This window comes from Lissotriton helveticus, chromosome 6 (assembly GCF_964261635.1).
Source record: "Lissotriton helveticus chromosome 6, aLisHel1.1, whole genome shotgun sequence".
NCBI lineage: Eukaryota > Metazoa > Chordata > Amphibia > Caudata > Salamandridae > Lissotriton > Lissotriton helveticus.
The window spans coordinates 1,041,938,649-1,041,965,908 of record NC_136067.1 but is presented as its reverse complement, the minus strand read 5'-3'; the positions used below and the strand labels follow the sequence as shown (position 1 = coordinate 1,041,965,908).

Below are 27,260 nucleotides of genomic sequence, written 5' to 3'. Positions count from 1 at the left end.
CGCAGCTCCACTTGTGACGAAAAGCGTCTCTGAGCGAGTGCCGCCTTGGAAATTCTAACGCCCAGAAATGATGACATTGCGCGTTCTCTTCAGTGGAGAATAGATCTAACCAAGGCTCTCCCCACTGCTAAACGAGACCTTGCGCCACGTCCGAGTTCAGACACCATTCGTGATCCATCATGCAGCGGCGGCTGAGTTCGTCCGCCCTGGCGTTCAGGGAACCTGCCAGGTGTTGAACCACCAGGGTAATGCCCTGATGTTCTAGCCACGTCCCGAGGCGCAGAGCCTCCTTACAAAGGGTCCAGGACCCCACCCCGCCTTGCTTGTTGCAATACCACATGTCAGTGGTGTTGTCCATGAACACTTGCACTACACTCCCCTGGACAGAGGGAAGGAATGCCTTCAGTGCCAGTCGGATCGCACGAAGCTCCAAAAGATTGATGTGGAGCTGGGACTCTGCCGGAGACCAAAGGCCTCTGATCTCCACCTCTCCCAAGTGGCCTCCCCATCCCAGGAGGGACGCATCCGTCACCACTGTGTGCTCCAGTTGGGGAAGGTAGAGGGATCCGCCATTGACCCAACCGCGTTTCGTGAGCCACCACTGCAAGTGCCGTGCAGTGCCCTCCGAGATCTGGACGTGATAGGACAGGTTGCCCCGATGCTGTGCCCACTGGAACTTTAGCCCCCACTGTAGAGCCCGCATATGCCATCTGGCATGTTATAACAGCAGGATGAAGGAGGCCATCAAGCCCAGGAGCCGGAGTGTTATCCTGACTGAAACCCCGGATAGAGGCTGAAAGATCGGAATCATAGACTGAAAATCCGGGACTCGCTGCTCGGGAGGATAATCCTGAAACTGCATCGGATCCAGAACCGCTCCGATAAATGGGAGCTTCTGAGAGGGACTCAGGTGCTACTTTGGCGCATTGATGGACTACCCCAGCAAGTGCAGGAGGTCGGCCGTAGTCTGAAGGTGGGTGACGACTGCCTGGGGCGAGCCCGGCTTCAACAACCAGTCGTTGAGGTAGGGGAAGACTGACACCCCTGACCTGCGCAGATGAGCTGTGACCACCGCCATTACTTTCGTGAACACCCGAGGGGCACTGGTAAGGCCGCAGGGGAGCACGGCAAACTGGAAATGCTCCTGGCCTACCGTGAACTGCAGGTAACGCCGGTGGGCCAGCAGGATGGGAATGTGAAAATATGCATCCTGCAAGTCCAACGCTAAGTCTCCAGGGTTGAGGCAGTCAAGACCTGAGCCAGAGTAAACATCTTGAACTTCTCCTTCCGGAGGAAGCGATTGACGTCCCTGAGGTCCAAGATGGGGTGCAATCCCCCTTTGTCCTTCTTGGGGGCCAGAAAGTAGTGGGAATAACAACCACGTCCTATTCCGGGCCCAGGAACGTGCTTGATGGCCCCCTTGGCCTAGAGGGCTGTGACTTCCTGTTGGAGAAGCGCGAAGTGATCCCCCGACATGCGGTGGAACTGAGGTGGCATGGCCAGGGGGTAGACTCAAAGGGGAGGGAGTAGCCCCTCCGGATGAGCTGCAACACCCACTTGTCGGAAGTGACAGAATGCCAATGGGGAAGGTGATGGCAAATCCTGCCACCCACTGGCGTGGGATGCGACCCAAAGCTCAGACTAGGAAGGCTTCGAGGTAGACGTCGCGGGGGCAGAGGTGGACTAAACCTCACGCTGGCCCCCGGAGCCACCACGATGGCCGCCGCGCCCATGGGCCCGCTGAGGCTGGTTCTGCGCGGGATTTTGGCTTAACGAACGGCCAGGGGTGCCTCTGCCATGGCCACAAAAGGAATGAAACGTGGACGTGGTCGGGTGCATGGTGGAAAGGTCCAAGGACTTGTCCATAGCTCAAGAGTTCTTAAAACGCTCCAGTGCTGTGTCGGCCTTATCAACTAAGAGGCGAGTGCCGTCAAAGGCATGTCCATGAACGAGCTCTGAACTTCCAGGGAGAAACCAGTGGACTGCAGCCAGGTGTGGTGCCGAAGTGCCGCGGTCGTGGAAATTGCCCTACCAAGGGAGTCTGCGGTATCCAAGCTACAACGAATGGCGAATCTAGCCACGTCCTTACTCTCGGCCACAGCCTGAGACAGCACAGTCTAGAGCTCCTCCGGGCGCCAGGGCAACACCTCAGCCATGGAATCCCACACCTCGTGGGAATAGCGGCCCAGAAGGCATGCGGTGTTCACTGACCGCAGTCCTAAGCTGGCCGAAGAGAACAACCGCTTGCCAAACTGCTCCAATCTCTTACGAGTCCTTATCCGGCAGAGCCGTGGGAAAGGCACTCTGGGACGTAGAAGCTTGAATGACCAGACTTTCGGGTGTAAGATGAGTGACAGAAAGGCAGGGTCACCCGGCGCCAATGATGCCTGGTGACATTCTTCTCCACGGGGGCCCCCGTGGCGGGCCGTGACCAAGTGCCCAACAAGACTTCGGTGAGGGCATCATTAAAGGGCAGCAGCGGCTCCAAAGAAGTGAACGCCGGCTGAAGCACCACAGTGAGGAGATTTGTCTTCAGGGTCACCGTGGGGAGATCGAGGTTAAGGACCTCAGCAGCCCGATGGAGCACCACCGTATAAGAGGCGCTTTCCTCCATAGTGGGCAGGGGAGAAGCAAGCCCCAAATCAGAGGAGACGTTGAGGCCACCGGCCTCCTCTAAGTCATCGACCCAGTCCTGCTCGGAATCACACTGACGAGCAAGTGGGTCCTCAAACCCTTCCCAGTCATCCTCCTCCACCAGCCCCGAAGGCCTAGGCCTCGGCAGGGACCACTGAAGGAACAAACGGCGCCGGTTCCCAATTCGGATCCCAGGCTGGGACAAAGCCCTCCGGGAACCGGGGCAGAGGCAGAACCAGTGGGATTCACTGCGGCGGCGCCGGTGGAGCCGAGGGCTGCGCCGGAGCCGGCAGCGAGGGACCTCTTGGCGCCGAGGCCGGAGCCAGGGGAGCAGGATCCAGCGGCACCAGGGCCGGAGCTGCTGGCGCATCGGTACTGGATCCGCCAAAGGAGTCGAGGGACCAGCAGGATCCGAACACGGGACCTCGGGGCCCGGAGGTGTACCAGCGGGAGCCCGAGGCCTAAACAAGCGGTCTATGGCAGCAAGGAATTCTTGCACTTGTGTGGGAGTTGCCGATGGACCCGGGTAGGCGGCGGGTAGGCGGCGGGACTCCCACGCTCCAAAGGAGTTGCAGGGGTGGAGCCATTGTGGAGCCATTGTCCCCCTCGACTGCATCCGGGGGACCGACGAGGGGACATCAGAGAGCAAAAACGCTTCTTCGACTTCTTTTTGTGCCATCTCTTACCCGAATCCGAAGGGGAAGAGGAGTGGGGGTGACGATTCCGTGAGCGGTCACGGGAAGGACCCCTGGATCTGGAGTGGCGCGGGGACGAGTGCCAAACTTCAAACAACTTCCAGCGCCGGTCCCTCAGGGCCTTAGGGGCCATAGCCCTACAGCCCAGACAGGTCCGGGAGTCATGGTCACGCTCCAGGCAGTAGAGACAGACGTCATGAGTGTCCGCCACCGACATATTGCGATGGCAGGTCCCACAAGACTTAAAACCAGGCATCCCTATTAGCACCAGAGAAACCAACACAAGGCAAAAGTCTCAAAAAGATAGTCAAAGAATGACTAGGGTATGTGCTGTAACCGGATCTGCACTTACTGGTGTGGAAAAAGAAAGAACTGACGCCAGTGCACATGAGTGGCGCCTAAGTAGTCTCCTTGACGTCATCTCGGTGCATACGACGCCAGCGACGGACACGGAGCCGCAGGACGCCACCGACTGACGCTCAAGGGTACTGCTAAGCAAAACTTTCCGGATCCAGTCTGACGCCTGGGGATATTCTAAGGTAAGGCATCTATCACTAACGTGTCTCTTTTAGATTTTGCTTATAAGCTCTGGAATAGGCCTCCATCTGGGTCCGAGTCACCCCAACACCAGGAAATGGTGGGTAGGCAGGGGCTGCCTCCTGAGGGCCCTTGTTCGGTGAAGACCGCGAGTAGCAGGACCCGACGTCACACTTCTGCGAGGTCGACGACCTCCGTGATTTCGGCACCACAAGGTTTCTGACCAGGACAACCAGGCAGACATACATTTTTATCCGTCGTTCCCACAGGGACTTCGGCTTCAGCTGCCAGGAGGCGTTGCACTCGGTGGCGTTGTGGTGCTCGCCCAAGCACCACATGCAGATCTCGTGTGGATCCATCGCTGACATCTGCCGCAAACAGGATGCACATGACTTGAGGCCCGCAGGCATCGCACACTGTTCCAGACAAGAAAGACTTTGTCAAGGCCTCAAAACAGAACAGGCCAGAGGAACCGCTTTACCAGATCCACTGTGGGGCGCAGAAAAGAGGAAAACTGACATCAGCGCGGCGGGGGAGGTTATGTGGCTCCACTGACGTCACTTCCATGGACGACGTTGGAACGGAGCCGGGTTAACGCCGCCCCCTGGTACCCAGGGGTACTGCGGGGGAGGGGTTTTCCGGGTCCAGTCTGATGCCTGGGGGTATTCTAAGTTAAGAAATTTGCGGCTAGATGTCTCTATCAGATTGCGCAATATAAAACAAAATAAAAAAATACATATAAATCACAGGCATGTAAAATGACAGCATGTTTTGCACAGTGACTGAAAACTAGACACAATACAATTATTTGATAAACAAAACATCAACTGGGTGTTATAAGAGTAGTTTTACATTTCCACTTCCATTTCAACCAGACACTGGTAGAAAGTGTGAACATAAATAATGAAAAGGGGTGACAAGAGGCAAGACTACTGAGGGATCTACACTGGACCATTTTGGTTTCAGCAAATACTTGTCCCATCTAAATCCTTGAACTCCGTCCTGAAAGGAAGGAGGCCAATCATCTAAGAGGATGGTCTGACACTGCTCTACTCATACCCGCCTATCCAGGGGATGTGTGGGGAAGAATTTAGAACACCATTAAAGGATTCTAGTGCTCAAGCCATAACGGGTGCACTGCAACTCAGCCCATTGCCTTCCAAAAGGCAGAACTCTGAGATAGTAATTTTAATTTTCAAACTTCTAGTACATGTTGGAAGTCAATGTGCCTTGAGACTGGCTTCAGGTGTTGCAATGCAGCATTCCAAAGCACCATATAAAAAGTTCTAGCTGAACAGTGAAAATAGGGTTTAACTATATGAACATTCTCAAGAATGTTTTCCATGCAAAGTTATGTGTAGCAAAAAGTCCCCACGTCTAATCTTGTAGAAAAGAGAATCCAGGTACAGAATAAGTGATACATAAAACACTCAAGAGTCAGTTACTTCTGATGTCACCAATGGGATTAAATAACATCCTGGAAAAAATTATGTTACATTAAAAAGAGGGAAAAAAGAACTTTTTTTTCTAGATAACGTAAACATTAACACATACTGAAAGAAGGTCTTATATCAATCACACTCCATTTCTGCTGCAGGCCACTAACCTGTCTGTTGGTAGCGTGGGCTGATATCCTGATCAAATTTGTAGCTGGGAGCAGAGCGCTGGGGGGAAGTACACATGAAAATTCCATTGACTTGGGCATCTGGCTCCGGCTGGGTAGGATAAACAAAAATAGCATGTCATTAGAAACATGGGCAGCACTTCCACATACAACACTCAGCAAGATTGTGAAAATGCCTATTAGGCTCAAACAATTACGTGAAATGTTCAACTGTGCATTCACAAAGACACCACTTTTATTTTAAGGATTCCCAAGTGGTTGAAAAATTATTGTGCTTTGCCACAAGCACTCAGCACCCTTGAAAAAACAAACTCTACTGCCCCTGGCTGCAAGTCTGGAAGAAATTGCCCAGTTTTAGAACAGGTTAATTACCTAGGGACCTCTCATCTTTGACATGGCACATGTTCCCAGTACAAACACGACTGTATGTGAAAGAATGAGTACATTTTTGAGTGATGTATATAAGAGCAGAATTTACCGAAACACATGTCCCAGTGAAAGGGAGGGGTTAGATTTGACATTCCCAGGGCAATCTTTATTAATTTCTTTAAGTCATAAATGGAAGTTACTAGAAGGCACTATATGATTCCCTAATTCTCACTAGAATTGTAAAAAATGCGTAAATTACTTACCTTCGGTAAAGCTCTTTCTAGTGAATACTTAATTTAGCTGCAGACTCCTCACCTTGGTAATCTCCCCACATGCCACACTGGATCCAGAAACTCTTGCAAAAGCTCCTTCTATGAGCGCCGGCAGGTGGCGCAGTCGGACTCCATTCATCCTCTGGACATAAAAACACAGCGATGCATGAAGACTCCACCCCTGCGCAATGATGTCAGTTTATTTATTTCTGCGCCCTCAGATACAGAGCCTGGCTGACAGATTTAATTTCAACTGGCAGTGTGTGAATCTAACTTGGTACCTTATAAATTCATCATGGTCCATTCCACAGAAAGGGGCTAGGTAGGCAGGCAAAGAGGAATCTGGCTTTGTAATCTATGTAGAGTATACACAAGAAAGAGCATTACCAAAGGTAAGTTACTTATTCTTCTGGGGGATACTTGTAACTGCAGATGAATTACCTTGTCAATCAATACCAAAGCAACTTCATCTCCAGGGATGTGGGTTTTAGGAGTAGACGTGTACCTCCAGAAGCACGTCAGTACAGAGAAGGCTAAATGGTACCCTCTGTGGACTTGTGAATAGATGAGAAATTGCTTGGTGAACATATGGACAGACGCCCACGTGAATGCCTGGCATATATCCAAAACCGGAGCTCTCCAAGTCAAAGCTGTAATTGTGTCCTTCACCTTACTGGAATTAGGGTTCTCTTTGACAAAAGAGCAGCACAGTCTGATGTAAAAAGCAATCTATTGAGGCAAGATCCATTTCTGAACCCCCTTTCCTTTCTTCTCACTGGCAAATCCAACAAACAGTTGATTCTCCATGCAGTATTCGGTGTTCCTTAGTCCTATCTATGCAGAAACTAAGGGCACTTTGTCAAGTCCAATCAGTGTAGCCACTCAATCTCTTCAGATGATATGATGGATAAAAGAATGTAGGGAGCATGATGGACTGTTCCCCATGGAAAGACGACATCACTTTTGGAAGAAAAGATGCATGAGTCCTAAATACCAGCTTGAAGGCAGTATGCAGCAGCTGACATGACAAAGCCTGCAACATGCTGACAGGACACTTAGATTTGACAACATTGTACAACCCAGTTTTCAAGATCAAGAATTTTTAATTGTAACTATCAACACAACATTGCCCAAACTCTCACTCAAGCGGAAATTGGTCCGATTTTACTCTCTGACCATGCCCCCACATTAGTTCAATTGGACATTTTACCCAAATCAACAGGTCCCAAACGCTGGCGTTTCAACAACTCCCTCCTCTTGGACCCTAAGTTCACTACCTCCTTCACCTCCTTTTCCAACGAGTTTTTCTCCATTAATGATACCTCCCCTGTCCCCAAACACACCATTTGGGATGCCTATAAAGCAGCAGCAAGAGATTTCATTATCCGCTTTGTTTCTAAAAAGCGTAGGGCTGCTCGCGATTTTACCAAGGCTATCCTTTTGGATATTAAGAAATTGGAGCATTCTTATTTTACTTCTCGCTCACAACAAACTTTAACCGCCCTGGTTAATGCTAAGATGAAATTTAACAAACAATCTACGGAAGATGCATCCTTGTACTTACTAAAATCTAGTGCCAAGTTCTATGGCGGCAAAAATAAAGCAGGCAAGATCTTAGCTAACTATCTCAAGGTGAAACACAATAAATTGAATATTGAATCTATCTACGATGCCAATTTGAATCTTAAACACACTGATGCCGACATCCTTACTGAATTCTCTACCTTCTACCAGACACTGTATTCTTCTGAAACTCAGCCCTCTTCCCACTCTCTAGACACATTTTTTTCCTCCATTCGAAAACCTTCTCACTTTCCACTTGACCTTTCTCACTTAGAACTTGATATTTCCCAACAGGAACTTCTTAAAGCACTTCACACCCTCCAGAAAGACAAGGCCCCTGGGCCGGACGGCTTCACAGTAGAATTTTTTCTTCATTTTTCCAAACTCCTTATTCCTAGACTTCATTCCCTTATTGGCACTTTCCTCTCCCTGGGTTCCTCCTCAGGTTCTTTCTCAGATGCCCACATCTGCCTCATACCCAAGGAGGGGAAAGATCCTCAACACTGCAAGAATTACAGGCCTATTTCTCTGGTCAATATTGATTATAAAATTTTTGCAAAATCTCTTGCAGCACGTCTCGACCTTCTTCTTCCAGACCTCTTGGGCGAGGAACAGTCGGGCTTTGTCAAGGGTCGTTACATCACTGACAACACCAGACTCCTCTTCAACATTCTTTCTCAATCCCGCCTTCTGCCCCATTCCCTAGCGGCCATTGCCCTGGATGCCGAAAAGGCGTTTGACAGGGTAGAATGGACCTATCTCTTTCACACCCTACGCTGGTTTGGTTTTGGTCCTATTTTTATCTCCTTAATTTCACTACTTTATTCTCATCCACGAGCAGCGGTTTGTGCTAATGGCCAAATATCCTCCTTTTTTGATTTAAACAGAGGCGTCCGCCAAGGTTGCCCCCTATCTCCCTTTCTCTTTAACCTGGCCTTAGAACCCTTCCTCTCCAAGCTCCGTCAACATCCCTCCATCCACGGTTTCCAACTGTCAGATTCCCACGTCAAGTTAGCTGCTTATGCAGATGATATTTTGCTCTTTGTTTCCAACCCTTCCGTTTCCATTCCTGCTTTTCTCAGTGAAGTCCGTGCTTATTCACAAATATCTGGCTATAAACTTAATCATGACAAATGCGAGATCCTTCCCTTAACTAAATTCACTTTTAAACCCGATTTTGCTGCCTCTAATTTCGCGTGGAAACCTTCCAATATTAAGTACTTGGGAATGCATATCACCCCCGTCATCTCAGACACTGTCTCTCTGTGCATGTCTAACTGCATTCAGAAATTAACAGATCCCCTTTACCTATCCTGGTGGGGTCGCCTTGACACTATAAAAATGATGTTGTCTCCCATTGTTCTCTACACCCTATCCAACATTCCGGTCCCTATCCCCTCCAAATTTTTCAAAAAGATCAATTCTATCCTAGTGTCCTTTCTCTGGAGTAAAAAGAAACCAAGAATGTCTCTAGTACGCCTGATTCGTCCTAAAACTGAAGGTGGGGTTAATTTTCCTGACTTCCCAGCCTACCACAAGGCGTTCCAATTGAGGCAAGCTTCTCTGTGGCTACAAGATCCTGCGACCTCGTGCCCTCTATGGACCAAATTTGAACGCCTCCTTCTTTCTCCCTTCTCCTTTGCTGAATACCTTTCCTTCTCCCGTAAACCCACTTCTATCTCCACTCCGATTCATAGATTTACCACTAAACTACTCCTCTCTTCCACGCACTTACCTCCTCCTACCATTGCTGCTTTCCTCTCCTCCCCCATATGGCATAACACGTCTTTACTCATACGTGCCAGACCCTTTTTTTGGAAATCTTGGCACTCTCGAGGTCTTCGGTGGATCTCCCAACTTTTTTCTCACTCCTCTTTCTTGTCTTTCGACACCCTTCGCTCCCTTTATGACCTACCCACTTCCTTTGCACGCAATTACCAGTTGCTTAAAGATGCTGTCCTCATGAAATACACTGCCCTCTCCCGGCCTTGCCCTCCTCCTCCTTCTTCCACTCCCACTTCCACTCTCCATTCCTTCTTACGTACTTCACCAAGAGCTGCTGCTATTTACAGATACCTTCACGCTGGTGAGATTCCGAGACCTAAATCTAAAGTGGAGGAGTCCTGGGAGCATGATTTATCCGTCTCTTGGTCGGTTTCCTTCTGGGACAAACTCTGGACCAAACTTCGCAAATCCTCCAGAGCAGCAACACTCATTCAGACTCTATTTTTTATTTACAATAGACTCCTCTTCACACCCTATGACCTTCACAAACGTTTTTCTAGCACTCCCCACACATGCTGGTCTTGTTTGTCACCACAAGCTGACTTATTTCACATGTTATTTTCATGCACCCATGTTCGTACTTTTTGGCTACAAGTTTGGGCTCAAATTAACTTAATTTTCCACACTACTATCCCTTTCTCCCACACACATGTTTTTATGGGAAGCCTTTCCCCTTGTTGGGATGATGTTGATCTACAGCCTCAGATTGTTGATCTATTACTTGCCGCTGCCTTCCAACAAATAACAGTTAATTGGAAAGACTTCTCCAAGATTTCCTTCAAGGCGTGGTGGTTTAATGTCTGCCACAACCACAGACTCGACACTGCTTATGTTTACCCAGCTTGTATGGCGACTAAACGTATGCTCTTATGGACTCCCGTTACGCTTTATTTGGACTCATGTAGTGCACGCTTGTTTCACCCTCTGCCCTCACAGCAGGAAGTTTCTAAACCACCTTAGCCCCGATGCATTCCACTTATTCTCCATTGTATCATTTTGTTCGATTCTTTATCTTGTTTTCATGCTTGTCATATTTCATGTTCATGTGTTATTTCAATGCCTTTTTCCCTCTTCCATTTTGTACTTCGATTACTTTTATTATACTGCTTGTTTTTGTCTGGTCGTTTTATTTTGCTCAGAGTTTTTATCTTAACATCATATTGTACTCTGTTTTGACACCTGGTTTTCTCTTTTATTATCATCAATAAAATGTTCTTGAACTTAAAAAAAAAAATTGTAACTATCAAAAGGGCTGGCACACCTGAAAATGGTTAAGACCAATTTGAGGTCCCACTGTGACAATGATAGAAGCTGGGGCAAACACATGTAAAAAGCATTGTTAAGAAACACTTTGCAATGGGTGATTGAATAATGAGAGCTAATCAGGCAAACAAAGAATGGCTTATAGCGCTGGTGACGGATGTATGACGTTACAACGCAACATATTACAACGCACTCCGTTACAACGCATTTTTTACAACGCAGGATCCATTACATCGCATGCCTTTACAACGCATGACATTACATAGCAGATGCTATTACAGCGCATGCCATTACAATGTAAGTATAAGTAAGTATTTTATTTTTTTTAAATGTAATTAATTTATATTTAATTAATTAAATAAATTAAATTATTTTTAAATAATTATTTAGTACATATATTACTTTAAGTTTATTTTTAAAAGAACTTTTAATAATAAAGAACTATTTTTAATAAATAATAAAATTATTAAAATTAAATTTTTTAATTAAAATAAAAGATTGTATTTTAAAACGAAACCCTAAAAAAACCTGTACCCCAAAACCCAAACCCAGCCCTGAAACCTAAAAATACCCCTGTACCTCAAAACCCAAACCCAGCCCTGAAACCTAAAAATACCCCTGTACCCCAAAACCCAAACCCAGCCCTGAAACCTAAAAATACCCCTGTACCCCAAAACCCAAACCCAGCCCTGAAACCTAAAAATACCCCTGTACCCCAAAACCCAAACCCAACCCTGAAACCTAAAAATACCCCTGTACCCCAAACCCAACCCTGAAACCTAAAAATACCCCTGTACCCCCAAACCCAACCCTGAAACCTAAAAATACCCCTGTACCCCAAAACCCAAACCCAGCCCTGAAACCTAAAAATACCCCTGTACCCCAAAACCCAAACCCAGCCCTGAAACCTAAAAATACCCCTGTACCCCAAAACCCAAAACCAGCCCTGAAACCTTATAATATCCCTGTATCCCAAAACCCAAACCTGAAACCTAAAAATACCCCTGTACCCCAAAACCCAAACCCAACCCTGAAACCTAAAAATATCCCTGTACCCCAAAACCCAAACCTGAAACCTAAAAATACCCCTGTACCCCAAAACCCAAACCCAACCCTGAAACCTAAAAATACCCCTGTACCCCAAACCCCAAACCCAGCCCTGAAACCTAAAAATACCCCTGTACCCCAAAACCCAAACCCAACCCTGAAACCTAAAAATACCCCTGTACCCCAAAACCCAAACCCAACCCTGAAACCTAAAAATACCCCTGTACCCCAAACCCAACCCTGAAACCTAAAAATACCCCTGTACCCCAAAACCCAAACCTGAAACCTAAAAATACCCCTGTACCCCAAAACCCAAACCCAATATAAAAAAACATAAATTAATATATTTATTTATTTTTAATATTAATTAAATTAATTAAATAATGTTAAATAAAATATAAAATAAAATTATATACTTACCTATACTTACGTTGTAATGGCATGCGTTGTAATAGCATCTGCTATGTAATGTCATGCGTTGTAAAGGCATGCGATGTAATGGATCCAGCGTTGTAAAAGTTGCGTTGTAATAGAAGTGCGTTGTAAAAGTTGCGATGTAACGGCTGTTTCCCCTGGTGACTAACCTTTAACATGCCAACAGTAAAAACTTGTCCGGTTGCAGATCATACGAACAATAGTACAGCAATATTGCTTGTAGGAGGTCAACTATTCTTCCTTCACACCAGGTTATAGATTTAGATCAATGGTCTGACTAAGCTGACTTGAGAGAAGGATGACAGACAACAAGGATGACAGACAACACGGATGACATCCACCACTTCCGAAGGGTGATTAAAAGCTCTCAGTTGGTTCTGCTCAATCTCCGTGCACAAAGGTGTAATTTGTGCAGGATCGCGTGAAACACCCATCTCTTCTGCAGGGACAGCAGATTCTTCTGAAGAGGGAATTAAAGTGGAGGCCAAAGGATTAGAGTCTTTGGAGAGCAGACTCCCGGAGGGCAATCTTGTGTCACTAGAATTGGCTGTGCCCATTCCGTCTTACTTTCGTTATGACTTGCCTGGTCAAAGGCAGAAGTGTAAATGCGTACAAGAGGCTATAGCCTTGTCCACTGTGCTATGTTTCTCTCAGAGACACCTATGAGTGAAACACCAGCAAATAAAAGCTGGGCACAGAGTGTTTTTGGAAGTGGTGAATAAGTACACCAAGGAAGCACGCCACTGAGCGAAGATACCCTGTGCCACCTCTAGGAGCGGATGTCATTTTATGTCAGCATGATGACGTCAATTTGTCTGAATTGATATTGAGGCATCCCACCACATGACTGACCTTAACGGAAATTCCATGAAGTGTCATTGCCATATTCTCAAAGCCTCCAGACAGAAAGCAGGAGAACCTATTTCACTCTGCTTGTTGGACTACCATAAAGCAGCCATGTTATCTGTCAGCACATGAAAACACTTGTCCTTGATGGAAGGCAGTCTTAATTGATAGCCGGTTGCCCATAGCCTTCATGCAACTGCTACACAAATAGTGGAGGTCAAATCACTAGACATAGCCACCAGCTGGGACAAAGACTTTAAGCAGTGGTACCCATCAATACGGTAACCTGCACGGTTACAGGACATGCTAGTACGATCTTCAGCAGTCAACTGTGGTAGGCGATTCTCGCACAACTGTTCCTCTTTTATTTTCTCAGACATCCAACAACTTGCCTTCTCCAATTCCCTTTGAGCTCAGTTCCAGTCTTCATCTGGCCAGGCTCTTTTTCTTTGTTAATGTCTTAATATTTTACCTGAGATAACCTATTCTTCTGGTAAAAAGCTGCCCCCAACCAACGCCCTAAAGATGATCTGAGAAACAACTCAACCTGATGAACAACCCGAAGTGAGCGACATTACGATGCAGATTACGCATTCTGAATGCTGACAACAATGATTTTCAGAAATGATTTTTGCTTTGCCTTATAAGAAATCTTATCGGCTGATATGCTGGAGTGAAACACATGGGGCCTGTGAACACCCAAAATAAAAGAAAATAATTTAATATTTTGTTGGAGTACAAATTTATTGAAAATGGAGTAGGGCTGTAATAGGATTCCTTCGTTTTTATTGATCTTTCAGGACCGGCATCTTTATCATCGTCTACGCTGACCTAAGGCAACCACAGGCATCCTCTTTCTCGACTAGCAATCTGTCTTTTCAACCAGGAGCAGTTTTGACTAACATACAGAGCCTCACGTGAGAAGGAAGGTCTAGTGAGCGATGCTGCCTCTCGACTACCTCAATAATATTAATACCAAGTACATTACTCAATGTGCATCTGCATGCATGGTTTCTGCATGCTGCTTTCATGTGCATCTGTTATAATTTCAGATATTCAGACCTCATTGCATTAGCCGATAATGAGAAGAAGTGATAAACTTGTGAATGATACAGCTGCATGAAATACAGTTCTACTATGGCAAACACGTGGCTGAATGCCACTGAAAGCCCGGAATCACAGGATATTGAGCTGACAGAATCACAGGATGGTGAGTTTATTGCCTTGCCCCATCTAGCACAAAAAGCACTAGGACATGGCCTGTGCAGCCGTGCTGAACAGCTGATGTGCTGCTAGACAAAAAGGCTAAAAGACATTCATGTTGACAAGGCCAATAGATCGGGCATTGCCGAGATCTATTGGTTTTGCCGGTGCTTGTACAGTGTTGACGGCATCTTGCCGAACAAATGTGGAAGTGATAGTGAGAAACACTTGAGGAGCATTGAAGTGAAGCGAGAATGTGCCGTAATGGCCAGAGTTGCCGACAGCGGAACTGGGGAACCAGGATCGAATCTCGGGGTCAGCTGAAGAGTTTGTGATTCTAGGCAAATCACTTACACTCCCCCTGCGTACGACAATTAATGTGCCATTGTCTACTGTAAGCACTTAAAGCACTCCAATACCATCGGGTGGTGTTAGCACTATGGCAAGATGTAAGACGGAACAAAAACTCCAATGCCATTGGTTCGTGTAAAAAGGTAAAGTTAAGGCAGCAGCAACAAGGGAGGTATTGGGGGACACGTGAAGAAGGGAAGCAGAGGGGATGAGGAGATGGGCAAGCAATGACAAGAGAGGATCCATCGTAAAAAAGAATATGTCTATGGCAAAATAGAGGACGAAGTGAGTGCTCCAATAAAATCGGATCATGCAAAAAAAAGTACTGTTCATGTTTTTACAACTTTTTAAGACATGCATTTGTTTATGTACACGTGCATGCATCATAGTGGTATGTGTATGAGTACAAGGGAAACAGCCTGGAAACACAAGTTGTCATATGGAGTACTTAAAAACATGGATAATAATAGCTCCACAAACCGGGAGCAAAGTAAGGAGACATGTACCTCCATGCGCTAAGGGAGGGCCATACACAGGAAGAGGACATGAATCCTGCATGCCATTATGAATGGCATCCAAGAAAATGAGAGCGACTCTGAAGTTTACCAATGGTAGGAGGTGGGCGTTGTGTAAACCCATAGATGGAACACAACATGCCTCTTGGGATGCACGGTCTAGCAGCGACATAAAAAATGGCAATATCAATGCAACACTTTGCCAAGTTCATCAGTGATGAATAAACAAAGCTGAGGAGGTATTTTATGTTTTTTAAATCCTCACTTCAAATATGCCATTTACAACATGGTACTCCGCTTCTTTATTACTGCTACGGAGACGTTTAAGAACAAATGTGATCTGAGAACGAATATCCCTGACAGTGAGTATTTGGATGTTAATAACATAGTAAGATTATATGCCACCGTGACTAGAGATCAGCTTCATTTGAGTTCTGGAAGACTTAAATGGCTAATTATTTTCTAGGAGGACGAGTGTGTTACAGACTACTATTACCCATGAAGCATGACACAATTTGACATTAAGAACCGAGAAAAAGTAGGAGCCTGGAAAGAAATGATCAGCTAATAAACTCAGTTTTTTATTGTCAATCAGGCTGAAGGTTCATTATTTCTAATTTTGTACTGCTTTTAGTCTCTTGGCTTTAGGGTGCTACAGAAATAAAACAATTTATGACCAGGATGTCGATGTGATCTTCTGACCTTCCTGCCATGGTGGCCCTCCCTCCCCGGATCATTATTTTGGAGTGCTCCTACTGCTGCCAACCTTGGAACATAAAAATAGTCCTTTCTCTGTCTTATGGTCACTGTGTGTATGCGTCAGTGCTGTCATAACTGATCTCTTTCGCCAATCTATTGTGCACGACCATCCATCAGTGACAAAAAATGGCAGCCAAGCACAACAGCAGCAGTAAATCTTTTGTCAAAAACAGAGGCATGTTCGCCTGCTAACTTGGAAACCCTAACAAGACGGAAAAACCTTTAGTGGCTTCGTTAGTACAACAAGTTCTTACACAGCAGTGTTTCTACGAAAATATCACCTGTCAGGTAGACGTATCCAATCTGCCGGCACCCTCAAGGCCTTGTGTTGAGAAAAAGCAGCATTTCACGCTTCATACATTATTACCTATGGTTCGACACCCCCAGCTTTGTACCATTGGATGCAGTGACATCCTATTAGCAGACTTTTAAGGAGCTAGAGGTCTTTCCCAGGATTTCAAAGTATGAGTCTTCTTTCTCATGACGTCATAAGGAAGGAAGTACTGGTAATAGGGTACATGAGCACATTTAGAAACGTGTGAATGTTAAACCAAAAATATTGAATGTTTGCAGTTGAAAAGTATACCGGTCAATACATCATCCCAGGGTAATAGTATTTATTAAATGTGGTAAATAGCTCACCGCCCATTCGATCCACGTGTTATCGTGGATCGAATGGGCGGTGAGGTATATACCTAATTCAATAAATACTATTACCCTGGGATGATGTATTGACCGGGTGCAGTAATTAGCTCCTATTCACTGTTCGCTTGCAAATGATGGGAGAATGTACCTCACGACTGCTTACTTCTCATTTAACCTCGCTTAATGCTACTGATCTGACTAGTGTTGTGCTATTGAAGTGCATTTCAGCCAATTAACTAGTCCATTGTAAGGTGAAAGATTTGATCATTGGTTCTTGTATCAAAAGTTGTTGCTTTTATATTTCTGACTAAGGAGCGCATTCGCATGAGTCGATAAGCAAGATGGCATCCATATGGCGCACGGACTGGACTGATCAAGGACTGGGTAATGGTCAGATATGCAGTGGGGTATTATCAAAGGAGCGTGGTAAAAGATGCATCTCAATGGATTACCAACCACGTTTACAAGTAAAATTGGATTACTACCTATTTGTCGCATAGATTTTTATTCAATGTGCAGATGTGAAAAAGATTTCTAATAAGAGAAAGACATATTTCAACCACAAGAGTCTGCATGATTAAAGAAGCTAACTAAAGCTTATAAAAGGTAATAACTGGTTTTAATATTTATATTTGGGGTGACGCCCATTCAGGTTTGTGCCTAGGGGAAAGTTCTTCACCTTGTAGGAAGCTCACTCAATCGTCGCTTAGAAATGAGGCATAACATGTAGCATGCGGTTTCAACCCACTGAATTCTACGTGCTGTCTTTTGCCCTGATACATTTTGGAAGGTTTGCCCTGTCAAACTCTGTCATGGGAGAACAACAGGTGCATGAGAATTTTCGTAATTCTCAGAATTCCGATTCTCATGCAAGTTTTTTTTGGGCAGAGGGATTAGAGTTTCAAGCTGTAATCAGAGTCATAGACACTTACCGCCATATTCACATAAGCATTTGCACAACAAAATTAAAGTCAGGGGTGAATATGGTATGACCCACCGAGCGCACCTGAAAGAGTAAATTATGTTTGCAATTAACAAAATATGAACTTGTAAATCGATCATTTCACCTGTTATACTACGCCACTGACTTGTAATATCATCAAGTAGTGATAAATCTGCTCTCATGGGTAGAACGTGGCTGTAACAGGGTAGGAATGCTTATCAAAATAGGTGAAGATCCACAAATTTGTAAATCAATAGGGATTTACACACGTTTCTAAGGACACTCCCAGCCTGGAATGGAGAAGGCACCCACAAAGTGTATAGGCGGTAGGGTTAGGGTTCCTTCATGGGAAAAAATATTATGTCCACGAAGAGAAAAAAGTGACTTTGTATAAATACACTTTTTCTAAACACTTACAAATGAGTCTACATAACGCATACACACCTGCAAATTAGTAAGTGCTTATGCATTCAAGTACTTATGGGAAGCTGCTACTGTGACTGCTTCCCAAGATTACTCCTGGAATTTTTTGGGATAATTTAAAAAAATCAATGTATATACTCGACACAGAGAGAGGTATAATGCTATGGTTGTTGCTGAGACGAGAATATCCTCTGCATGTTAAACAGTTGTGCACGCCTGCCGTGAGTGCCCAACTGGATATGAAAATGGTATCCCGAACTTTTATTCTGCCCCAGGCACCACGCTAATCTAGGGTATGTGCAGAGGCCGGTCGGTCGATGATAATGCAAGGTTCACAACTAGTTCTGTGACCTGAAGGGGCGCACAAAGCATGACCTTAGAATGGGTATAGGACTATTGTCCATGCACATAAAGCAGTGGTGGAAGGGAATCAAGGTTTTGAAATCAGTAGTGTGACCAGACCTTTTTCTCTGTGTCGAGTAGAGCCTACTGACCCCTCTCATTTAAAGTTCTGCTGTTAATTAAATCCCAGGACCTTGCACTGAAACTCTGTGTGCATGCCGAGTGAGCTTTTGTGAGAGTGTGCAGCCGAACCATGATAATAGGACCCTATGAGTGGTCAGATTGTGAACACTAGGACCAGAGGGATCCATTCTGGATGGCACATTGCTTAGCATGGCACAAGATGGAGGGAGGCACAGTTTCCCCAGAAAGTGAAAGCGTACATACTGCAATCCTGTGGCTCGAGTGTGGAGATCCAGACACTGAAGTGAAGAGGATGGAGGCAACAGGCTGCTTAGTTCTTCCTGCACCTTGCCATTGGTAGATTGTAGGGGCGAGGGTTGAGACTGCAGTTGTTGTTGTTCAAGGTGAAGAGGTTTCTAGGCAGGGCCTGCCATTTTGTCTGTCATCATTATTGCTTCTTGAAGGCTGATGATAGCCAGGTGCACAAGCTCTCTTACTTCACCCTACCCTTTTTTTCGCTCCTCCTCCTTGGATCCAGACTCATTGCTACCAGCTAGGAGAGCCATCGGCTTGCATGAAGACAGAAAATGACACTTGATATAGAACCATCTGAAACAGGTTCCTTAACCTTAGATAATGGATCCACATCCCCATCTGAGAAATGAGTATAAAAGTGGGATCCAAGATCCAAACCACCCCATGTAGTTACAGTGCCAGCGTCTTCATCACCAAGAAGGTAAGTGATCGTCATGCACTCTAATGACTGCTATGTGACCCTGGTTGAGGGTCTGCCTGACATCCAGTCTCCTAGAGGCGAGGGGACATCACATGCAGTCTGCACAAATTGCTGGAGAAACCAAAGGCTTACCTAGAAGCCGCCATACCTGATCAGAGAGGGAAGGAGAGCGCTTGGCCCTCCAAGGGGAGAGACTATCCAGGAGGAGAAAGCATCAGAAGTGATCAGTTTTCCCCTGTGCTGTGAGGGGTCTTCCGCCACAATTGTGACCTTCACATTGGAACACATACCAAAATCAAGGCAGAGAAGTAACCACATGCTTTCTGGCAGCCTTGCATAGCTCGGAAGTCTAGTTTTGCTATTATCAGACACCAAGTGAATGAGGTGAAGGAGCTGCTTTTGCCTTTGAAGCAGAAGCCTGATTCCAGTCCGGAGGCAGTACCCGCCAGAGGAACACTCTATTTGATCCCATCCCAGAGAGTGCACTGGCCCACAGCGAGCACCAGTTCATTCCCCGCTCTGAAGATGCATTGCCAGGACGGGTGGCCACTGAGCAAGCCTGCAATGTTGCTCAACCACCATGGCCTAAGTCCTGAGCAAAGGTGGGGACCAGTATCAGTGGAACTAACCTCAATGTGCCAGCCTGCATGCCCACCAGCACTGCACGACCACAGCAACATGATCAGGTAACTGGGCTTCAGTCATTACAGAATGAATTAGATGCACACTCCGTATTCTGCAGTAGGAACAGGACGGTTCAAAAAAGGACGGTTCTAAAACAATCCTGTTTTGGGAAATAACTGTTGATTTCAACTATGAAATACTCCAGTATTAGAAGCAAAGACCTCTTGCCCCACACCCTACCTTTCTGAGAAGCCTCCGACTGCTTACCTTTGGCGGCCTGAGAGTCGGATGCGGAAAGGGTGTATTTGGCCGAGCTTGCAGAGACATTGTAGGACGGACTCTTGGACATCAGTAGGAAATTACCTCAACCAACATAGATGCAGCCCAGCAGCCCCAGGTTCCCTCTGAACAAGGTGATGTTACTTCATTTTTTGAAAATGTGAACGGCGGTCTTATAAATGTATTTAATTGATACAAGAAATGGATGCATGCTTCACAGGGTCAACTGTATTATTCAGAGCATAAGTGTCTCGGGAAAATAGGCATGCACAGAAAAAAAGAACTTGGTCTGTGTCGCCATTTTGGATTTGCTTACCTGCTGCCTTAACCTTGTGAAAGTGGTTAGTTTGGTTTTGGTGTAGTCCACCCCACATAAAATTTCTAACAGCTCTTGCTCGCTTCCTAAAAGCTTCAGCAAAGGTTTCAGTCCAAACAATGTCTATTAATACAGTGGATCAATTAATCTCTCCTCCCTAGCCCTGTTTGCCTTTTAAATGAATATTGACAGAATTTTGACTGTGCAAAGATTAGGCAGGAAGACTGGTAAATACACTTAGTCTGCTCCGTCATATGCCCGTGCACTTGAACTTAGGTAAATGGCGGCTTCTCTCACCTATTTCAAGCATTCCCCTGTTATTTTACTATAATACCACCAGCCGAGCTAATTCAAGATTCTCAAATTGCAATGAATTGTTTAATAGTTTCTGCATAAGAAAGCCTTTACAAGCAGTTATTCTATGAAGGACACAACTTTTTTTACATCACTGCCCCATGCTGACAGATTATCTGCCAACAGCCACGGGCTAAATTTGAGCCAGTACTTTATATAAATCCTAGTACATTTTAGAGACGGTCTCAAGGTGTATTATGCTAGAAGATTTTTAGGACCTGCTCAGTGGGATGGCTTTTCTCAGGTGACATGAATGTGAGACTCAAACTGTGATGCTCGCTCTCACATGGCGAGCTGGCACCTTCAACACACGTAACACTGTGTCATGGAGAGTCCACAATCGGGTCCCTTATAAGAGGCAACATCATTTCTCAAGTACGTCTGTCCTTCATTGTCTCACTCAACAGACTGGCCAACTCTTCTGATTATCCAGTTCTACAACATGCACTTATACCAATTGGATATATGCGTAGTAGATTCAAAGTGATCGAACATGCTTCCATCCAGTTTTCCAAAAGGGGATGATGGACGGAGCGTTTGAGCAAATCAAACACTCACCCCCAGTCAACTGATCTGGGTTTAATCCATCACCATTCTTTAGCCCACTCAGCCACCCCATTTCAGACATGGCCATATGCAAATCAGTCTGACCCTGTGCCTCATGGGAACAGTCCAGCCCGAACTGCCAAGCCATGTCTTCCATGGACCGGAAACAAGCATCCTGGTACCGGTTTCGGATTCATAATCCTCATCAGTCAGGCTATCTTGAATCCAGTGGCCAAGTGAGCAAGGGACTCCATCCAGTTTTCCACCAGTGTATTTCAGTATGTCAGAAAGGATCTGGCGAGCCTTTCTTCAATAGCGAATGGGGTTGGTTCTTGTGCAACCATTGAATTCATAACTAGATAGTCACTCATGCGACTGCTTCCTACAAACAAAAGAATCGCCACTGGTCACATTGAAAATCCCAGCAAGGAAAACAATTCACAGTGTTGGAGAAAAGATCTTATCCAACCACACGGGGCTGTTCGACAATTTTTATTATTGAATGACTGGCCTGCAAATCAAAGGGGCATCCCAAAGATGGGACCTATTAGACTTCAATCGTAAGCGTGGGCACCATGCCCTACATGAGCGGCGGCTCCTCTATTATGGTGGAGGAGCTTCGCCCTGACCATTTTATTAATGTGTGTAAGGCTTGCGCTGTTATAGTGCAATGGCAGGGGGCAGGGATGATCAATGCGATTGCACTAGTAATGCAGCCCTCTGCGAGTGTGCAGGTCAGTTTGGCTGGCTGCCTACAGCTGACCATTCTGACCTGCGCACTTCTCAGCCTGCAATCCCAAGGCTGGGAAACAGGTGAGGGATAGCAGCCACAGGCCCCCAGCCACAAAATTAGTCCTGGGTTAGCCTGCTCCAGATGATTGGCTGGTTTCACGTTGTACTAGAGCGGAAGTCCTTCCATTTCAGCCAGAGTCAGCCAAGGCTGAGAGCCAGAAACCGGTCCTAGGATGCTTGATTCTGGTCCAGGGAAGACATGGCTTGGAAGTTCGGGCTGGACTCTTCCCATGAGGCACAGGGTCAAGGCTGATTTGCATATGGCCATGTCTGAACTGGTGTGGTGTGGTGAGCAAAAAAACGATGGATTTAGGCCCAGATCTCTGTACTGGAGTGAATGTATTATGTATAAGTATCAAGGACCCCCTGAAAAAATGAATCTAATAATTCCTAGGTCAGGGATAAGACAACAAGCGAAATGTAACAACCTAGGCAATTAATTACAACTTGTCATATTAGGATGATAATAGAGACTATCTGTAAGATTGATTTCTATCGTGATCAGGGTGAGTGAACCAATGTCTATGACCCTTGCCATACTCTGAATCGGATCAATGCTGGATCCACTCTTAATTGTATTTTGAAGTAATAAGACAACATATAATGAGAGTAATGGATATATCATTAGGTTATTTGAATAAAGGTGAATAAAAAATATACCTGTCCCATTAAAATAACGAAGTCCTTGACAGTATTAAATATAGTCTGTTTGCTATTTCTATTTTGGAGCCCCGCCTCTTTATTTTGTTTCAGCATCAGCGACACTATTGGAACTAATAAATAAATAAATTAAACTAGAGGTATATTTATTTTCTGTAATCCATCTCAAGTTTAACAAATATTAAACTTCAAAAATAAATAGTCTTTGCGGTTACTAATGATAGTTCGCTTCTTATATTAGGTTAAAATCTAAAGCGACTACCCATATTAGTCCGCTTTCTATCTTCATTTACTCTGCCGTTTTTCTATTAACGGCTTTGATACGTTGAAAATCGGGTGGAGTAACCAACAGCCTGCGAGCTTAAAAAGCCCCTCTTGGACTAACTTAGAAATATCACCGCTAAAAAATTCCTTAAAGAAGCTCGTGGTCTGCCCCTGGTCGGCTTAAATATTCATACATATCGGTAAGTTGTCGCGCTTTGAACGAATTTGCATCTAAAAACGTGCGACGCTACATATGTGAGCATCTACATCATTAAATATTGCTGTTAAAGGTAAAACTATTTATTTCTTTCTTTTCCACTCTATAGCGGAACACTGCCATTGAAAATAATCCTCATATTCGGAGGTTATTTCTTATATATGTTACTCGATACTTCTTCACGCAGGTAGGCTGAGAAAATAATTGATCTTTCCCGCCTTTTCGTAAATACGTTATCTCACCGAGTAGAGGCACTGATTTCTGGTTCCCTTCTATATTCCCTTCTGTAGTTTATCGTCTGCATGATCAGCGACCAGGAGGCATTATTTATATTTTATATCCAATTCAGGTAACACATTTGGGTGATAAATTTATTTTATTAAACATAAAACTAAACGCTAAACACTGAACATACCTTTTGTAACTATGCCTTTCAGATTCGAATGTTTTAATCAATCCACCGTTTTCGGCATGTAATACTCATCGGTCACCAGATTTGGGCTCCATCATCAAATGTGTTAGAATTCTGGCTCCAGTGCCGTTTATAAAAGGTAAATAACCTCATCAATAGAGACGCAATTACTATATATTGAAACATTAGAAGGTCAGATTAAAACGTTAAAGTTTCGCTTTATGTATCACATCACAGTTATAAATATGAATGGAGACTAATATCGGCTACCTTGTCTTTACTATTGTCATGACTTCTAAGGAAGATAGCTATCGACTAATTTTGTCTCCACCGTCTAGAAAGAAATAGAATAGAATACGCCGAATTAGAAATGTTGCTTTAGATATATTGCCTTATATTATCTCTAAAACTTATTATTCAGCATTTTCTATTTCAAATATTTCCTTCTTTTATCCAGCTATCGTGTTATCCCTGGTTCAAAACATCAAAAGTCCGTAGAATGAATCGCTATCTATAAATACCCAACAAACGAACGAACGTAAACAAGTTTAAAATCAACTACACCCACGGTTTTAATCAATGTGAGTCCTTTATTTTTGTGTTAATTCAAACGGACTCAACATATAAATGACGTACGGTAATTTTTACTGTATTTTCTATAGTTATATCGTCCTTGACCTTGAACTTACGGATCTCAAACTGCTCCAAAAACTTTAGAGTCACAGAACTAGTGAGTATATATGATTATCGTAGAGATATGTCCTTTTTAAAAAAAAAAAATTGAACATTAGTATACCGATGGTGTATAATGTATCTCCTATCTCACCCCATGAAATATATTTTCAGTTTGGTTTATTAACCAAAAAAAATTGATTTAAGGGAGATGAGCAATGGATAAAAATATGTGCCTTTGATTGTCATAATAATAAATATTGTGAATCGCCATATGTTGGAATATACTAGTCATATAATGAGAGGTTTATGTTAAAATGTAAGTTCAATAATATGTTAGACTATCTGATTGAAAGTTCAGCTTAATTCTAATGAGTTTTAATGTGTTTTGTATTTATTAATTTGTTTTTTTAAACAAAGATATCTATTATATGTTACTTTTCATTGTAGGTAGTGTGTGGCAACTCCAGAAGAAGGCGATGGTCGCCGAAACGCGCGTCGAGATATAATTGTGCCACTTTTTAAACTTTGAATATAAACTGTATTTTTGTTCAGGATGTTGATTTGAATCTCATAGTTATGATTTGATTTATCTTGTATATTCATGTGTTTTTTAATGAATTTTTAATTGTGTTAATAAATACTTGAAGCTGAACTGTAATCAGTGTTTTCCACTCTATTATCATCCTTATATGACAAGTTCTAATTAATTGCCTAGGTTGTTACATTTCGCCTGGAGTGAATGTATGACATTGTTCTGCATTCTGTCCATCAACTGTTGTTTTTGCATTTGTCACCCCGAGTGGGACGGGTATGCTCAGACGTGAGTCCAGTGCTCTCCACACCACTGGAGTCAAGCTATCATGGCTGATGACGGCTGATAGCCAGAAACCGGTCCTCGGAAGCTTGTTTGCGGTCCAGGGAAGGCATGGCTTGGCAGTTCGGGCTGGACTGTTCCCATGAGGCACAGGGTCAGACTGATTTGCATATAGCCATGTCTGAACTGGGGTGGCAAAGTGGGCTAAAGAACGGTGATGGATTAAACCCAGATCTTTTGACTGGGTGTGAGTGTTTGATTGGTTCGGATGCTCCGTCCATCACCACCCCCTTTTGTACCGCTTTTGGCCGGCATAAGTGTGGCAGGGTATGCTCAGACGTGAGTCCCTTGCTCACTTTGCCACTGGATTCAAGCAAGCCGGGCTGAAGACGGCTGTAATGCCAGAACCTGGTCCTCGGAAGCTTGTTTCCGGTCCAGGGAAGGCATGGCTTGGCAGTTCGGGCTGGACTGTTCCCATGAGGCACAGGGTCAGACTGATTTGCATATAGCCATGTCTGAACTGGGGTGGCAGAGTGGGCAAAAGAACGGTGATGGATTAAACCCAGATCTTTTGACTGGGTGTGAGTGTTTGATTGGTTCGGATGCTCCGTCCATCACCACCCCCTTTTGTACCGCTTTTGGATGCCATAAGTGTGGCAGGGTATGCTCAGACGTGAGTCCCTTGCTCACTTTGCCACTGGATTCAAGCAAGCCGGGCTGAAGATGGCTGTAATGCCAGAAACCGGTCCTCGGAAGCTTGTTTCCGGTCCAGGGAAGGCATGGCTTGCCAGTTCGGGCTGGACTGTTCCCATGAGGCACAGGGTCAGACTGATTTGCATATAGCCATGTCTGAACTGGGGTGGCAGAGTGGGCCAAAGAACGGTGATGGATTAAACCCAGATCTTTTGACTGGGTGTGAGTGTTTGATTGGTTCGGATGCTCCGTCCATCACCACCCCCTTTTGTACCGCCCACGCTTTTAGTGGCATCAGCATCCCCCCAACGCACCAATCCTGGTCCCAACCTCAGAGCTAATACCTAGGGAACAGAAAAGTTTTTAATTTCTTCCACAAAAACACCTCCGAAGTCTCCAAACGGAGTCCGAGGTGTAGAGTATTCCATCTGCGGTCCGCCAGCAAGCGGAAGGATCTACCTCCCATTCTGGCCCTTCTGGTCTTAGGCATGTACAACAGACCAGCACCCTGAAATCGCAACAGCCGAGTAGGGGTATACGGAGTAAGCAAGTTGCGCAGAAAGCGAGGGCCTTTCCCCTGCACGATCCTATGGCTGACACAGAGAGCTTTAAACTGAATGCGCTCCCTGATCGGCAGCCAGTGTAAAGTCTCCAAGGCTTTTTTTGAGGGAGCTCTCTTGGGTAGCATCAACACCAGGCGAGCGGCAGCATTCTGGATATGCTGTAATATCTGAAGACACCTCACATTTGCTCCCAAATAGAGGACATTCCCATAGTCCAGCCTGGAAGTCACCAAGGCATGGACCAGGGCCCTCCTAGCTGACACAGGGAGCAGATCAAGCGTCTTTCTGAGATTACGTAGAATGCCAAAGCAAGTACCCGCCACACGACTGGTGTGATACTCATAAGAGATTTTCGAATCAATCCAGATGCTGAGGTTCTTAACCTGATCCTTAGGCACAGGTACGGGGCCCAGTATATTAGGCCACCAGGCAGAAGTCCAGACAGATGGAGACTTGCCCACGACCAGCACCTCTGTTTTGTCTCTGTTTAATCTGAGACAATTATCAGACATCCAGCCAGGCAGGTCTTGAAGACAGGACGCAAACCTACTAGCTGCGTGCTCAGCTGGTTGTGTCAAAGCCACAACCAGCTGCGTATCGTCGGCATATGTCACAACTTCCACCCCATGTTGCTCCGATATTAATGCCACAGGCGCCATATATAGATTGAAAAGGGTAGGGCTAAGACTGGAACCCTGGGGAACCCCTTGATTCAGGTCAAAAGCCTCCGATCTGTAGGGTCCCTGCTCAACACGAAAGCTACGCTCTCGGAGAGTTGTAACTCATTAATATAAAAATTATAATTTTTTTAGTATAGTGTGTAATTTTCAACATGCAATTATTTTTTACATTTAATTAGAAAATATTTTTATGTTATTTAAATATTTGATTGGTAATTTAATTGGTAATTCAACCAATAAACTTTAGTTGTTACTCTTCAA

General features: G+C 45.0%; 1 protein-coding gene across 2 annotated transcripts in view; it reads right to left on the bottom strand.

The window, feature by feature from the left end:
* Positions 1 to 27,260, bottom strand: part of UTRN (utrophin) — a 1,532,463-nt gene that overhangs the window by 39,174 nt on the left and 1,466,029 nt on the right. For both annotated transcript variants that reach the window (XM_078648677.1, XM_078648678.1), the window contains one exon: positions 5,473 to 5,581. In XM_078648677.1, the coding sequence (XP_078504803.1) occupies positions 5,473 to 5,581 (109 nt within the window). The remainder of the gene's footprint in view (positions 1 to 5,472; positions 5,582 to 27,260) is intronic.